The sequence below is a fragment of the Syzygium oleosum genome, unplaced genomic scaffold, assembly GCF_021117445.2.
Source record: "Syzygium oleosum isolate NSW1041296 unplaced genomic scaffold, Sole_v2.1 Sole_v2.12, whole genome shotgun sequence".
Classification (NCBI taxonomy): domain Eukaryota; kingdom Viridiplantae; phylum Streptophyta; class Magnoliopsida; order Myrtales; family Myrtaceae; genus Syzygium; species Syzygium oleosum.
The window spans coordinates 2,839,953-2,854,374 of record NW_026607496.1 but is presented as its reverse complement, the minus strand read 5'-3'; the positions used below and the strand labels follow the sequence as shown (position 1 = coordinate 2,854,374).

Here is a 14,422-nt window from a genome sequence, read left to right as displayed (position 1 = left end):
TTCATTTTATTTCATTTTATATTTGGCTTATTTTCTGATGCGAGTGCCACGTTAACGCCGCGTCAGCCATAAGCTTACAAATAGTGAAAAATGCCACGTTAGATTTTTGGTCTACCACGTTAACAAACTTAGTTTATCACGATTACTTACTCCGTCACCCAGGATTGTACTAACAAGCCTTGATAGAGAAGATTCACATAAGTTTTGAAATACTAAGTATCACATGCTCAGTTAATATAAGAATAAGCTCTCAACTCTAAAGTAGAGTGAGCATGAAAGTGAATGATATGATATAAGGTACCCTTGATGTTGCGGAAAGTCCGAAGAATCGTAGCAAAGTGAGTCGCCGTACATGTGCGGCTATGAACTGATTAACAAATATGAATAGCATAGGCATTGTCAAAATGAGTGACAGTGAGATATATAAGACTATCAACCGAGTATAGATAGAGCGTAGGATGTAGAAGAAGAGTCTAATCTTTGTCATCAAAATTGGCATTATTCTAATGAGGAGTTTTGACTACTTGTTATCAATGAGTCCTGCTCGAGAAAGAAGAACAGTGGCATATTTCTCTTGAGAAAAAACTAATAACCTGAGGAATTTGAAGCAACATCCAAGCCTAGACAAATAGTTGAGTTATGCAAGATCCTCAATTTCAAACTGTTGACTAAGATTCTGACCCAAAAAAAAAAAAACTGTTGACTAAGATACTTTGGAGCTTCGTAATGCAGTAGAATGTACCCATGAGATGTTCGTTGAACAAAAATTGCATGTCACAGGGATTGAATGTAAATCCAAGGCATTCCATGGTTGAGCTAAACTTGGAATTCTATGCACGAGGAGCTTGTTTCAATCCACAAATAACACCTTCGAAGACAAATTTGAAGAAAAGAAGGCCCAAACCAGACTCAGCATTTCGAAATAGCTTAAGTACTGTTCCAAAATCTCCAAGAATCGATCAAAAAGTAACTGAACCGAACAAAAAAGGAATCGGTCCGGCAGGCTACACGAACTGATTCGATCAGTTAAGGAGAAAACCGGCCGACATGTGCACACTATGCATAAAAGGCTTCCGTGTGTGTTGATGTGTGTGATGACATGGCATATATGGGTTGAATCTAACATGGTTGATGACGTGTCTGCCGACATGGTAAATACACAATTGAGTCTAATGTGGCTGATGACGTGCGATCACTAAGGCTGCGCATGGCAACTTGCCAAATAGTGTTTGATTCTGTTCTTTTGTTTCCAGAATCAGTTTGGGAATAGAAATCCGTTTGTTTAATTTTTTGATTTTGGGCACAAATTCTTACAAATTTGTGCCCAGAATCAGTTTTGGAGCAGAATCAAGAATAAAAAAAAAGTAGCTTCTTGATTCTGGGAACAAAAATGAGAATCGGTTTTTTTTTCTTTTTCTTTTTCTTGTTTTTTATAATAGAAAATAATGTCCGGTGCGAGGGCCACCCTCGCCGTATCTGGCGAGATTAAAATATTTTAATAAAAAAAATTTACCGGCCATGGCCAGCGACCAGGCCATGGAGAAAAAAAATATTATTAATAAAAAAAAATTTTACCAGCCATGGCCAGTGACCAGTCCATGGCGAAAAAAAATAAAAAATATTATTAATAAAAAAAATTTTACCGGCCATGGCCAGCGATCAGGCCATGGCGAAAAAAATAAAAAAAATATTTTCAATAAAATTTTTTTTTATTAAAATATTATTAATAAAAAAATTATTTATAACAAATTTTTTTCCGGCCATGGCAAAAAAAATAAAAAAAATATTTTCAATAAAAAAATATTTATAAAAAATAAAAAAAAATATTTTACCGGCCATGGCGAAAAAAAAAGAAAAAAATATTTTCAATAAAAATATTTTTTAGTAAAATATTTTTTTAAAAAATTATTAATAAAAAAATTATTTATAAGAAAATTTTTTACCGGCCATGGCCAAAAAAATTAAAAAAATTTATTTTTAATAAAAGTATTATTAATTAAAAAATATTTTACCGACCATGGCCAAGAAGGAGGAGAAGAAAAAAAGAAAAGAAAGAAATATTAAAATATTTAAAATGTTATTAAAATATTATTAATAAAAAGAAATTTTATGCCATTACCAAAAGCATTTACGTTCTTTTACTATTTCAGGAATAGAAATTTTGGGCCGTTACCAAACGTCTTCAAATTCTCGAATCGCTTCCAAGCACATGTAATAAAAAAGAATCATTTCGACTGTAACTGTTCCCTAGCACACGGAATGATTGTCATGCGCAGCCTAAACTGCCCAGGCCAACGCTGACATGTTCATGATGTTAGCAATACGCGTGCAAAGGCTTCTAGTGCATGAGAGGGGCATGGATCCCAAATGGAGAGGCGCATGTTGGCGCATGCGGCGGCGGGAATGCGACGAAATTTTAGGATCTAGCTCGTCTGAGAACGGCAAATCTAAATCGGATAAAGACTTGATGGGCGCTTCCTTAGACGCAAGAGCTTTGACACCGAGATAAGAATATGTGGAAGAAAATTGTATAATTTCTATGTATTTCATGATGAAAAGTACATTATGTATATATTACAATATTAATTGCAATCAATTAAGATCAATCAAGGATATGGACAATTAAGGAGATATATGTGTAAGAATTTCTTAATGTGGGCTTCATTAATTGAAATTAACTGAATTAGTTTGGTCTAATAAAGGTGAGATATATGGGTTCTTAATAAGTCTAATATGGAGCTGGCGAGTATGGGCCGAGTACGGCTCGGCCCGTAATGAGAGGGCCCGTGGTTGAAAACTATATAAATAGCGCTCAAGTCCCTCCTCTAATCTGATGGTACACAAATTGACTCACATAAGGATCTAAAGAGGAATTTCTTCTCGTGAGTAGAAATCTCATTAGGCCAATGTTTCGCCAAGGGGTATAGGGGAGAAGCATTTGAGTTCGCGATCGGAAACCGTCACCAATTCCGCATCAAGTTCGATGGATTTCAAATCAGGTACGCAAATCGATAACTTCTCCATTTACAAGTTTCAGTTTCTGGTTATAGTGATCCTGGGTGTGTCATTTTCGTGGCCGATAATATGTGCAATTTAGAGAAATATGGAGAATCTCCTAATTATTCATAAACAATTTTAATTTATAAAGTTTATATTTTTCCTATAAATTTTAATTTTATGACAACAGGATCAACTACAGGTCGTAGAAATCAATAATCGAGAATGAAAAAGAAACTTAAGAGAGATTCCTGGTATGTGAAAATCCTGTCGGCACTTACATTGGTGGAAGATCGATATGTCCCTTTGGGGAGTCCCACACCCACTTATATTAACTCCAATTTGGCTCTGGCTCTGGCTCTGGTTCTGGCTCGTATCATCCACAAGAAAGGGAAAGATTTTCTTTTGTTTTTTCATTTCTCGCTAAAGCAAACTTTTCAGTGGAATTTTGTCATTGGTTGAATCAAAGGCATAATTAAGTGATATGACATTGTCACTGTCGCTATCTTGTAAAGTGCGTAATAATAGATGGGTTTAACAATGACTAACCTAATGGCGCCTCCCACTTTCGTGGATACCTGACCCCTTGTAATCATTTAATTTAATCCTCTTGGGATTAAACCAACTCACAGCTGCATTGCATTCGCGGAATGGTCGCTTCGCCATTCTTTACCTTCTTGGCTTTTTTAATAGAAAGTGTCTTTTGACAAACAAGCAAGGAACCATCTTAATTCTGACGAACAAGCATATGTATTCAATTCAGGCAATGCTTGTTCGTCATAATTGAGATGGTTCCTTGCTTGATTCTGACGAACAAGCACTTGTTCGTCAGAATCAAGCAAGGAACCATCTCAATTATGACTAATAAGCATATGATAATTATATGCTTGTTCGTCATAATTGAATCATATGCTTGTTCGTCAAAAGACATTTTGTGTATGCATACACATTTTGTTGTAACCAAGCAAAAACATGGCATTTAGCTTCATTTCAAATTTGTGGAGCAAATGGAACATCCGAGGCTTTGTCATACTAAGTCTTTCGCTTCAAGTCTTGCTCGTTCTATTTGCACCCCTTAGAAAGAAAATAACAAACCGCTACATCATGTTCCTCTTGTGGTTGGCCTATTTGATGGCCGATTGGGTATCTGCATTCACCATCGGGCTCATCTCTCACAACCAAGGCAATTCGTGCACTCGTACAGTTGAAGTAGACAGAGCACTTCAAGCATTTTGGGCCTCATTTCTCTTGTTACATCTTGGGGATCCAGACACCATCACCGCCTTCTCTCTAGAAGATAGTTTACTTTGGCGACGACACCTACTTAGTCTTCTCTTCCAAGTTGGTGCCGCTATCTATGTTTTTGTGCAGATTTTTCCTAGCAACATGTCTATGGTGATTCCAACGATGTTGATGTTTATCGCTGGAGTCATAAAAAATGCCGAGAGGTTACTAGCGCTTAATCTCTCAAGCCTACCGAGGCTTAGGGAATGGATGCTCATGAGCCTCCGAAGACTCAGAAAGAGGATGCGCCCAAACAAGTCTTCTCGTGATACATCATATAGAGGGTTTCTTGAAGAACTTAATGTTTTAGAGGATGGATATTCTAATGAAGAAGAAGTAAAGCTTGCCGAGAGCATTGTGGTGAAACATGCTTATTGCGTCTTTCAAATCTTCATGGTCTTCCTCACAGATCTCATCTTCAGGAGTTCGGAATGCGAAATGAGCCGTGAATATTTCCACAAAGTTTCTGCGACGGATGCCTTGAGGTTGATATCAGCCGAACTAAATTTCATTTATGAGCTGCTTCACACAAAAGTGTCAGTAATACGTTCCAAAAGGAGCTACATTTTCCGCTTCATAGCCTTCATTGATATCACGATGGCTTTCATACTGTTTAATCGCTTAAAGAAGCATCAGCTCCCCAAACTCGATGTGGAAATTACTTATTCCCTTCTTTTTGGAGGAATTGCTCTTGATGTGATAGCCATGTTCATGCTCGTTTTCTCCGATTGGACTGTTGCGGAAATCAAGTGGTATAACATAGGATCATCTAGACTAGATTCATTTGCCCGCAAGTTGGTATCTGCCACGGATAACTTGAGAAAGCCTCAATTTGCCAAATGTGAAGCAGAGCCTAACGCCGCTTCAAAGGTTTTTCTTTCTACTTACATGATCTTAGATACACCATTAATATTTCGAAGGTGGTCAGAATCCATCTCCGCTTGCAACCTTTTATCAGAGTCCTTGAAGGAGAATCCGAGAAAAATTTATAAGCAAGATAGGCGCCGGGGCATCATCGCTTTTTCTAGTATTTGCAGTTTTCCAAGTGGTATGGTTGAGAAGATCATCTCTTGTTTCCATCGAGTAGGTGAGACAATCGCTAGAGGCTGTCTTTCGTGCTTTGGTATCTATGGGATAATACCAATGATTGCGAATACGAAGTACATGTCCAACAATCCCTTTATTAAGGATCTCTGGATCTTTATCTTTAAGGAGGTGAGACGTAAAGCCAAGAATGTGAACGAATCAACAATAGGGAGGAAGATATTTGAGGCTAGAGGTGATTTGTTTCTCAAGAATGGACTGGAAGAGATCAATTGCAGCTATCTATTAGAGTATGTCACCCAAGCTAATTACGACGCCAGTATTATAATTTGGCATCTTGCTACTGAAATCTGGTACAATAGAGAAAAACAATTCACGAGCCCCACAACCAGAAATGACGAAAGAGAATTCAGCAAGATCCTCTCCGACTACATGTTGTATCTTTTACTTAATCAACCTAATGTGGTGACCTCTGTGGCGGGCATTGCCCAAATTACATCAGCAGGGACGGTGCACGAGCTCCGGAAGTACATAAGGGAAGAGACCAAGGATGTGGAAAGGTTATGCGAGACACTGTACAAGGTTCCTTTCGATTCGGGATCCCCTCGCTGGATGTCCACGCTCAGAGAGGGGATCAACTTGGCCCAACAGATGGAAAGGCTCAGGGAAATGAAGTAGAGGGTGATGAGCGGAGTGTGGGTTGAGATGCTGTCATATGCAGCAATTCATATCAAAGGAGAGGTACATATGCAAGTGCTGAGCAAAGGTGGAGAGCTTCTTGCCTTTGTTTGGCTGTTGATGGCTCATTTCGGTTGTTTCTACAAATCTGAATGGGTCAGGAACGATGAATCCTGGGGAAATGGTCCGAATCGTTTGACTTCTGAATCGCAAACCTTTTGGTAGCGAATTTACGGTTCGGTACGATATTCGATCAATTCATATTTCTAGTACCGTAGTACGTTCGCATATAAAATAATGTACATTTTGTTGTATTTTGTGATGGAAGCTAAATTTCCGTAGGCTATAGAATAATTAATACGAATCTTAGTACTTCATGCAATTTTATATCTGTGATCTATGTTTACATGTAATCTCTGTGCTCAGAAAATAATTTATGGCCTGTGAGAATGCAATGGATGGTGGGCAACTGAACGGACAAAGATTGGTCAAAATATCAAAATGAAGCAGAGCAACGGTGTCGGGTCCGAACAAGATACAAAAAATGATCATAATTGGTATTATAACAGAAATCAAGAGGAAGATGATAGAACAGTGAAACACAACTCCTCTAATTGATATTAACTAAATCAATTTTCATCATTATCGGTTTTTTTTTCGGTGGTTGCTAAAAGCCTAGCTTCACTTTCCTTTCCATTATAAGGCTTCGTTTGTTTCGCGAAAAATGTGATATTTTTTGAAAATATTTTTCGAGAAGTCATTTTCCTAGAAAATGACAATATTTTGCGGTGTTTGGCTGAGATATGAAAATGAATTGGAAAATATTTTCCATAGTTCGATAAGGAAAATCCCATTTAGTTAGAAATTGCTGACGTGGAGGCCAACCGTCCTATGTGCCATGGCCACAATGACGTGGACAATTTTTATAATTTAAAAAAATCGATTTTTTAAATAATTTTATGTTAATTTTCTTTTCTTTCTTTTTTCTTTTTCCTTCTTTCTTCGATGGTCGCTGAGCCTCAGCGATGGCCGACCTTGGGCGAGCCTGAGCTCGCCGGATTTGGCGAGGTGGAGCTTCGCCCAAGGCCGGCGAGCTCAACCTCGTCGGAATTTGGCGAGGTCGAGTCTCACCCAATCCTGGCAAGTGCAAGCTCGCCAGCCCACGCCTGTGGCCGGTCGCCGGCCGTCACTGAGGCCCGGTAGAGAAAGAAGGAAAAAGAAAATAAAAAAAAATAAAAATCGGTGGATTACAAAGGAGGCGTGTAGGGGAAGATGGGTTTTCGAATTTGGCATTCGATTCTTCGCTTCGAGCACGAAAAGAGTTGCAGGAGTGACGCGGGCAGCTGCTAAAAGTCGCCAAGTAGCCAAAATTAATTACATATTATTGTTCTTTTTTTTTTGGTCAAAAACATATTTTTTGTTCTTGGTTGAGTGGAGATTAATGCTATTAGCATTAATTAAGCGTAATTAATTGAGGAACAGAGAATTTTCTTCAATAAATAGAAACAACGATTAAAGAGTGAGGCTCCGCGTGACGGTACTAGGTTTAGTACGGGTCGGTCCAGGCGGGCCCTGCACCCACGAAGTTAGACCAGAAAGGGAGTTCTCGGACCCAAGCGTGGGCCGCGACCGAATCGATCCGGTTCGGTCCATGAAGGTTGGTGCTTGGCCCGGTTCTTCACAAGAAGAGGAGTTTTGATTTTGAAATTTTGCTTATTGATCAAAAACTTCAAGACCCCAACGAGTTAACACGATATAATCAACATGATAGAAAAGTTTAACGATTTCGCAAATGTGATTCCGATCCTTTATAGAGGGCAGGGAAGGTGCCACAAGACCCTTTTAAGCAAACCGAATAAAGAAATGTTGTAATTTTCAGTGGATTGACTCTCCTTGTGATATGCACGATCAATATTTTCAAAATTCAAATATTTTCTCATCGATTATGTTTAACAAGCAATCCCAAGACACTCATTAATCATAACGCAGTTTGTTACCATACGGAATTCGCATGTTGCATTTATTTAAAGTTTGAAACTCCTAATTAATCGTAGAAGTGTGAAAAAATTCCTGCTCTTTCAGGCTACGTTCATATGGTGAAGAACCCTAAAAATGGTAAGGACAAAACCTAGGATTGATGTGGGGTTGTGGGACCCCAATTTCCTTGATTAATACAGAAACACCTTCTTCTGCCTTTTTATATAGGGATAATTAGATTTCAATTGCTTTATCTACTTCGAATCAACACCTTTTTGTCCTGTCTTACTTATGTCGGGAGATAAAATCATAACATACAGGGATACATCAAACCATGACGCAGCATTCAGCGAATAATTCAAGCAAAACCTTACTTAGAGAGAAAAATCTCGAAATTCAATATTGATGATAATAATGTTCTCTCTTCAAAACAAACCATAAACACCCTTTTATAGGGGTTAAACCTAATTACAATAGGAAACCTAATCATAATAGGAAAGTTACATAATCTGAATTGGAAACCTAATCATAATAGAAAATCTAATCATAATAGGAAAGTTAATAAGCATCAAATAGCAAAATTACAAAAAACGACCCTTAAAATTAACTCATAAAAAAAATACTAAAATAATAGAAAAAAAACCATCTAATCGCATCACCGTTTAGCTTTCCGTTTGGACTTCTGTTTGTTCAATCGGTCCAAAAACGCACCACTAATAAATTCCGCATCAAACCACCACCGCCAAAATAGTCGAGTTTTTTTTTTCTAGAAATAAACAATTCATTTCAAATAAAACATTACAAATTGAATACAATACCTGCATTAGAACGATAAAAAAAAGACTATCAATATAATATTTTTAAGGGATAAGAATAATAGAAGTCATAAAACTTGTCAAGAGAGTGCAATTGAGTCCTAAAATTTTTAAAAAGTGCAATCAATGGAAGGACTTTATCAGATCAATTTGATAAGTTTTAGGACTTGATTGTACTTTTTGAAAGTTTTATAACTTAATTGTACTTTCTTGACAAATTTTAGGACTTTAAATGCATTTATTCCTGTTTTTACTTTAGACGGGAGATTATGGAAAAGAAAAGAGGATGCAGTGCCTATTTGATTAAAAGCCCAAATGGCAAGTGCATGAGCAGCTTTATTGTTGGATCTTCGGGTCCAGACCAAGCGTCAACTTGGATTGTGTTGAAGTAGGAAGCAGAAATATGCAAATACTCCAAGGGCAAAGATCCTTTTGTTGGATGGCATCAATTAAGACCTTGTAATCACTTTAAAATTTGAAATTTCCAAATTCCGCTTTAAAAATGGAAATTTGTGGTAAATTTCCAAAGTGGAATTCGTTAAATCACTTTAAAAATGGAATTCGTGATTTAAATCACTTTGGCAAATTTGCCACGAATTTCATTAAAGTCTAGTAAAAATGGAATTCGTGGCTAAATCCATGGCATCAATTCGTGGCTAAATTTCCAAAGTGGTAAATTTCATTTTTTGTACATATGTACGATCAATCTCTATCCTCTTCTCGTTCCCTTTTTCGATTTGCATAGATCGTCGTCGTCGTCGTTGTCTTCCAAAATTTGAAATTTCCAAATTCCGTAATATCTTTATACCAATTAGCTTCTAGTAAATATGAGTTTCTCAATTTCATGAGCTAAATACCACTTTTCCCAATTGATCATAAGTGCTACGGAGCTTTTATTTGCTTATTTATTACAATTATGACTTCTGGCGACCATGCGGCTACCAGTCTTCAAGGACCGTCTTTCCAGTCGCCGATGTTCTTCTTTAAGATACCTTTCTCACTTCCATGGACAAAGTACTAAATCCGAGATCTCCCTCACTGTTGTCTCTTTATATCGTTGCTTTCAGCCCTTTAACATAACCAAAGCAACAACCCCTCCATTCCTTGAAGCTTCCCCCCCGAGTCCCTCTTCTGACCACACAATGAAGATGAAGAGATGGTTGCAACAGCCGCAGGACGCCAAGCAAGCCAAGGCGGCAGACGAGATCGCGGCGGTCCTGAAGCGGTTCGGGGACGAGCAGAGCACGCTGCTGGACCGGTTCGAGCGGCTCTCCGTCGAGGTCCAGCTGAACCAGGCCATGCTGGGGAGGAGCCTCTCCGACCCGAGCCTCGCTCAGCCCGCCCACCCAAGGGCAGACCGCAGTTCAGCCCACAGAGGCACGGCGGCGGCCGAGCGGCGAGGCCATGGCGGACCGTCGAGCTTCCGAAGGGTGCTCAAGAAGTTGTTCGGGCCCATTCTCGGTAAGAAGAGCTCAGGAAGCAACAATGTAGTAGGTGCTGCAGCGGCAGCAGCAGCAGCAGAAGCGGATTCCAGGATTCCCAACTACCAGTATTCCAAGGCTTTTAGCAGATCGCTGAGGATCTAACAATTAAGGAAAATTCTCCGCCGCGGCAATCACAGTCGTCGGATTTTGTGGGACCGATGCTATGTGATTGACACGATCTGTCGCGGATCAGAGTCCAGGCAAGTATTTGCCCTGAATTTGATCCTGTCTTTGTTTCTTTTCCTGTTCTAAAAGCTAGTCTATGTCTTGTAAAAATAGTGCTGCGGAATAAAGAGGTGTTGCTCTTTTACTTTTCTGACTTAGCAAAGGATTGTTCTTGATTCCTCAACTTTTTTGGTTAGCTCCTGTGGCTGGCCCTGCACTTCAGCAGGCGTAATCAAATTGATTGATCATACGTTTTATCTTCTTTGGGATCTGCTAATATGAGAAAGTCATTTCATAAGAAATTGTAAAGTTTCCTTAATTGGCCGATTGATCAGTACTCCCGAAGCACTCACTCGTTGACAAAACGATTTAGTTAAAAGAGTGCCTCCTCGGAGTCACTTGATAAATAACCAAACGAGCAAATATTGCAATTCTAAATGCACCGAGTATTTTCGTGTTTTGCACAACCAATGCCTCGAAAATTGAATATTTCCTCGGTAAGTATTTTTCGTTCGTTTCTCGACAGCAATCGTTAAACAAAAACCTAATAAAATCCATTTTCTTTTTGCAAACTTATTATGTTATTGGGGAGTGAAAACAAGATATGGCCGCCGTTTTGTGCTTATGACATAATAGCAGTTCCAAATGTAAAATACTAAATTCAAAAAGTAAAACCATAGTGCAGCTATCCTAACATGTCGTGGACAAAATTCTTCCCTAAAGAAGTGACCGTAAAGTGTCAATGTTGTTCATTATACTTACCTCAAGCATCTACTATCTTAGGTAAATTTCAAGTACAACTAGTTTTGAAATAGCATCAACTTACAACTAGTTTGTGCATGCCTACCAGAGTGTGCCTTAAAGCACCCAAAGTAGATTAGCATTGATCTTGGATAATTACAAATCTTTCCTAATGCCACATCCCTTGAACCTAACTAGGGGCACCCAAAGCACCGCTTTAAGCTTCGCTTCGACATCGAAAGATTTCATTCACGACTTTGTGAAGCGATAGTGAACAGCTCGCAATGAGGGCGCTGAGAAGTCTAATGCGAGAGTGGCATGGCACTTAAAGCTAGGCTTCAAATGTCGAAGGCGAAGTATGAGAGACCCGGAAGGAAGATGTAATAAGACTTCTCAAACGACTTCCTTGATTTGTGTAAGGAGTCCAAGATGCAAAGATGCTTATCTAGCTCAAGAATTTCTCAAGGCGAGGCAAGCTGCACGTGCAAAAACTGCTCCAGGAGCCAATACCACTTTCTTGACGAGGATCACTCCAGGTCGAAGTCGATTTCCATTACTTAAAAGGGAAAATTTCAAATAAGGTCTTGAAGTGGGACCGTTTTATCAAAAAAGTGCTAAAGTAAATCTTGCATCAGATAATGCCTTCAAATTGGCAATTTAGTCTCAAGACACACCCCAGCTAATTTGGCCGGCCCGCGAACGCATCTCACGTGCCTATGGCCGAAGGCAATTTTGTCCGGGGCAATTTTTTTTGTTCTTTCCTTTTCACTTTCTTTCTTCTTTTTCTCTCTCTCTTCTTCCTTCACACCCGTGCCGAGCCATTTTCGGTGCTCGATCTTGCTTGACATGATGAAGTGCCCGTTGAGCAGTGGTCCTCGAGCACTGGTTGATGACACCGATGGCCGTTCTCTCTTTTCTCACTTGCAGCCATGGCCCCCATATCTCCGAGCTCTTGGCCATGGCCATGGCCGCTTGAGCTCTTGACCCTGCGGCCAGATATCCGAGTTGGTGGCCATGGCCACTCTAACTTTGAGCATGGGGCATGGTTGCCTTTTCTCTTCTCACTCGCGCCCATAGTTTCCAGATCTCTGAGCTCCAAGAGATGGTCACTCGAGCTTCGAACTTACAGGTATGGCTGCTCCCTCTCTTCTCACTTGTAGCCATGGTCGCTTGACCTCCGAGGTCTGCGCGCTCCAAGCTCTCAGCCATGGTCACTCATGCTCCGAGCTCTCATCCATGGCCATGGCCGCTCGACAGCTTCAACATCTCGCAGCCAAAAATCGAGCGAATGTCCGAGCCCCGATATCACGGCCATGGAGGTGTCCGGCCTCATGCAACCACAAATTTCGGGCCATGCGAGGCTAGCGACCTCGGAATGAATCGACAGAGGCCACGACTTCAATGGACAAAGGTCGCAAGCTCTGCGCGGAGAGAAAAAGAGACGAATGTGCAGCAGACGACTCGAATGGTTCTCATTTCATTGCCGATTACCTCCCATCCGGTCCTCACTTTGTAGCCACTGTTGCGGCCGCTCTCTGCTTGCTCCTTGCCTTCCTCCTCCTCGCCATCGTCTCCACGAAATGGGAGAAGCCCTCCAACCAGTACAATGAGCTTGAAGACTGGCCGTGACATGTTGAAGAAGTATGGAGGTGGCGCAGCCTTGGAAGGGGGTAGGCTTGGAAAGCGGGAAAAAGAAAAGAACGAAGAGGGAGATGAACAGAAGAAAGGGAGAAAAAGAGAAATGTCTTGGACGAAATGCCTTTGGTCATGGTTTGGAAAGTGGTACATGAAATGCATGCGTCCCTAGTGGTGACTTGGGAGTATGTTTTGAGACTAAATTGTCCCTCGGGATTTTACTTTGAAAACTTTGTTTTTTATATAAAAAAAATGCTTCATTTCAGGTAGTTATTTGAAGTTTTCCCTAAACTTAATAGTGCAGATCAACCAGTAAGAGAAACAATGTACAAAGAATAGGATTTACCTATGCAACCTTTTATAGTTCATAACAATAAAGGACACGATTCAAACGAAAAGACTCCAATACAATGAGCCTCCCAATGCACGGCAGATTGGATCTTCCACTGTGGGATCGAAATCGGAGCATCTAACTCCAAATCGCCTCCACATCGCAGTGATTTATCTAAACATCTTTCATATCAGATGAGGCAACTTTTCCAAAGACCCACGGCACGAAATCTCCAATTCTTGCAAAGACCCTAGAAACGTCCTCATGTACGAGTTTGACAGATGTTGATGGACAAGACTTTCTGGAAGAGACCTCAACTCCTGCTTATAGTCGAGCACCTTCCAATCTCAAGATCCTCAGACATGGATCTCTATAGATCCCATTTGGTACTTGATGTGGACATCGAACCCTATCGAGGAGGAGGTGCTAGGGACCCGTTATTCTATCCGCTAGGCCCGATCACTCGAGCGAGAGCGAAGGAATTCAAACAAGCTGTCGGTATCATGGTTCAAGATATTTGGAATGGAGACAATCTGGATTCGAGACTTGAAGATTCCAAGCTCCTACGCGCAATACGATTACTCTTGGTCCAAATGAATTCCGAAGGAGCTTAGAATTGACGAACACCGAATTGGCTCAAATTTGGATGGACGCTTGGAAACGGGCCGCTGATCAATACCCACTACTTTAGTAGTGATTGATGATGTTTTTTAGCGATTTGGAGTCGTTTAGATGAACTTTTAGGCCTTTTTCCATTTTTGGACGAATTTTAGCAATTAAGGTTATTTTTGTAATTTTAATCCTAGTAGGATTAGGATTAGGGTTAGCACCCTATATAAGGTTGCTTATAGATTTCTAAGAGGCAGAGATAGAATTTTATATAGAGAAGTTTTCTTCTTGAGTTCTCTTGAGGACTAGATCTTATCAAGGTTCCCTTGTGGCGATCGAATTCAACTTATCGAGCAAGATCGCGAATTCTCTTGTTCGTGGCGTTATAGCGTGGATTGGTTGACACAGGTTCGTCAACAGGTCGCATTCATACCGAGATTACTAATCACAGGTTCGATTGGGGGCCGAGGTCAGCAATTCGTAACTCATAGATCTTCGTAGAACGATCATCTTCCGCACAGATTCATATCATCTGGTATCAGAGCTAGTTCTACAAGGTCTAGTTATCCTACTTTTATTGCTTTTCATTCATCAATCTAGGGTTTATAGAAACTAGGGTTTATAGAATTAGGGTTTCGTTATTAATCGAATTAGGGTTCTGA

The 14,422-nt window shown here is 40.1% G+C and overlaps 2 protein-coding genes and 1 long non-coding RNA gene across 3 annotated transcripts; 2 read left to right on the top strand and 1 right to left on the bottom strand.

The window, feature by feature from the left end:
- Positions 1-246: 246 nt before the first annotated feature.
- On the bottom strand, positions 247-3,648 carry LOC130139424 (uncharacterized). Its single transcript, XR_008817625.1, has 3 exons — positions 3,547-3,648; positions 2,284-3,430; positions 247-1,201 (listed from the first exon to the last, which is right to left on the bottom strand). It is a non-coding gene; the product is annotated as an uncharacterized LOC130139424 (long non-coding RNA).
- A 276-nt stretch (positions 3,649-3,924) lies between these two features.
- Positions 3,925-6,231, top strand: LOC115677089 (uncharacterized). The gene has a single exon (XM_030600150.2). It carries the CDS (start codon positions 3,970-3,972, stop codon positions 6,001-6,003), a length of 2,034 nt encoding a protein of 677 aa, XP_030456010.1. The 5' UTR covers positions 3,925-3,969; the 3' UTR covers positions 6,004-6,231.
- Positions 6,232-9,746: 3,515 nt separating this feature from the next.
- On the top strand, positions 9,747-10,607 carry LOC115677097 (uncharacterized). The gene has a single exon (XM_030600156.2). It carries the CDS (start codon positions 9,938-9,940, stop codon positions 10,379-10,381), a length of 444 nt encoding a protein of 147 aa, XP_030456016.1. The 5' UTR covers positions 9,747-9,937; the 3' UTR covers positions 10,382-10,607.
- The last annotated feature ends 3,815 nt before the right edge of the window (positions 10,608-14,422 follow it).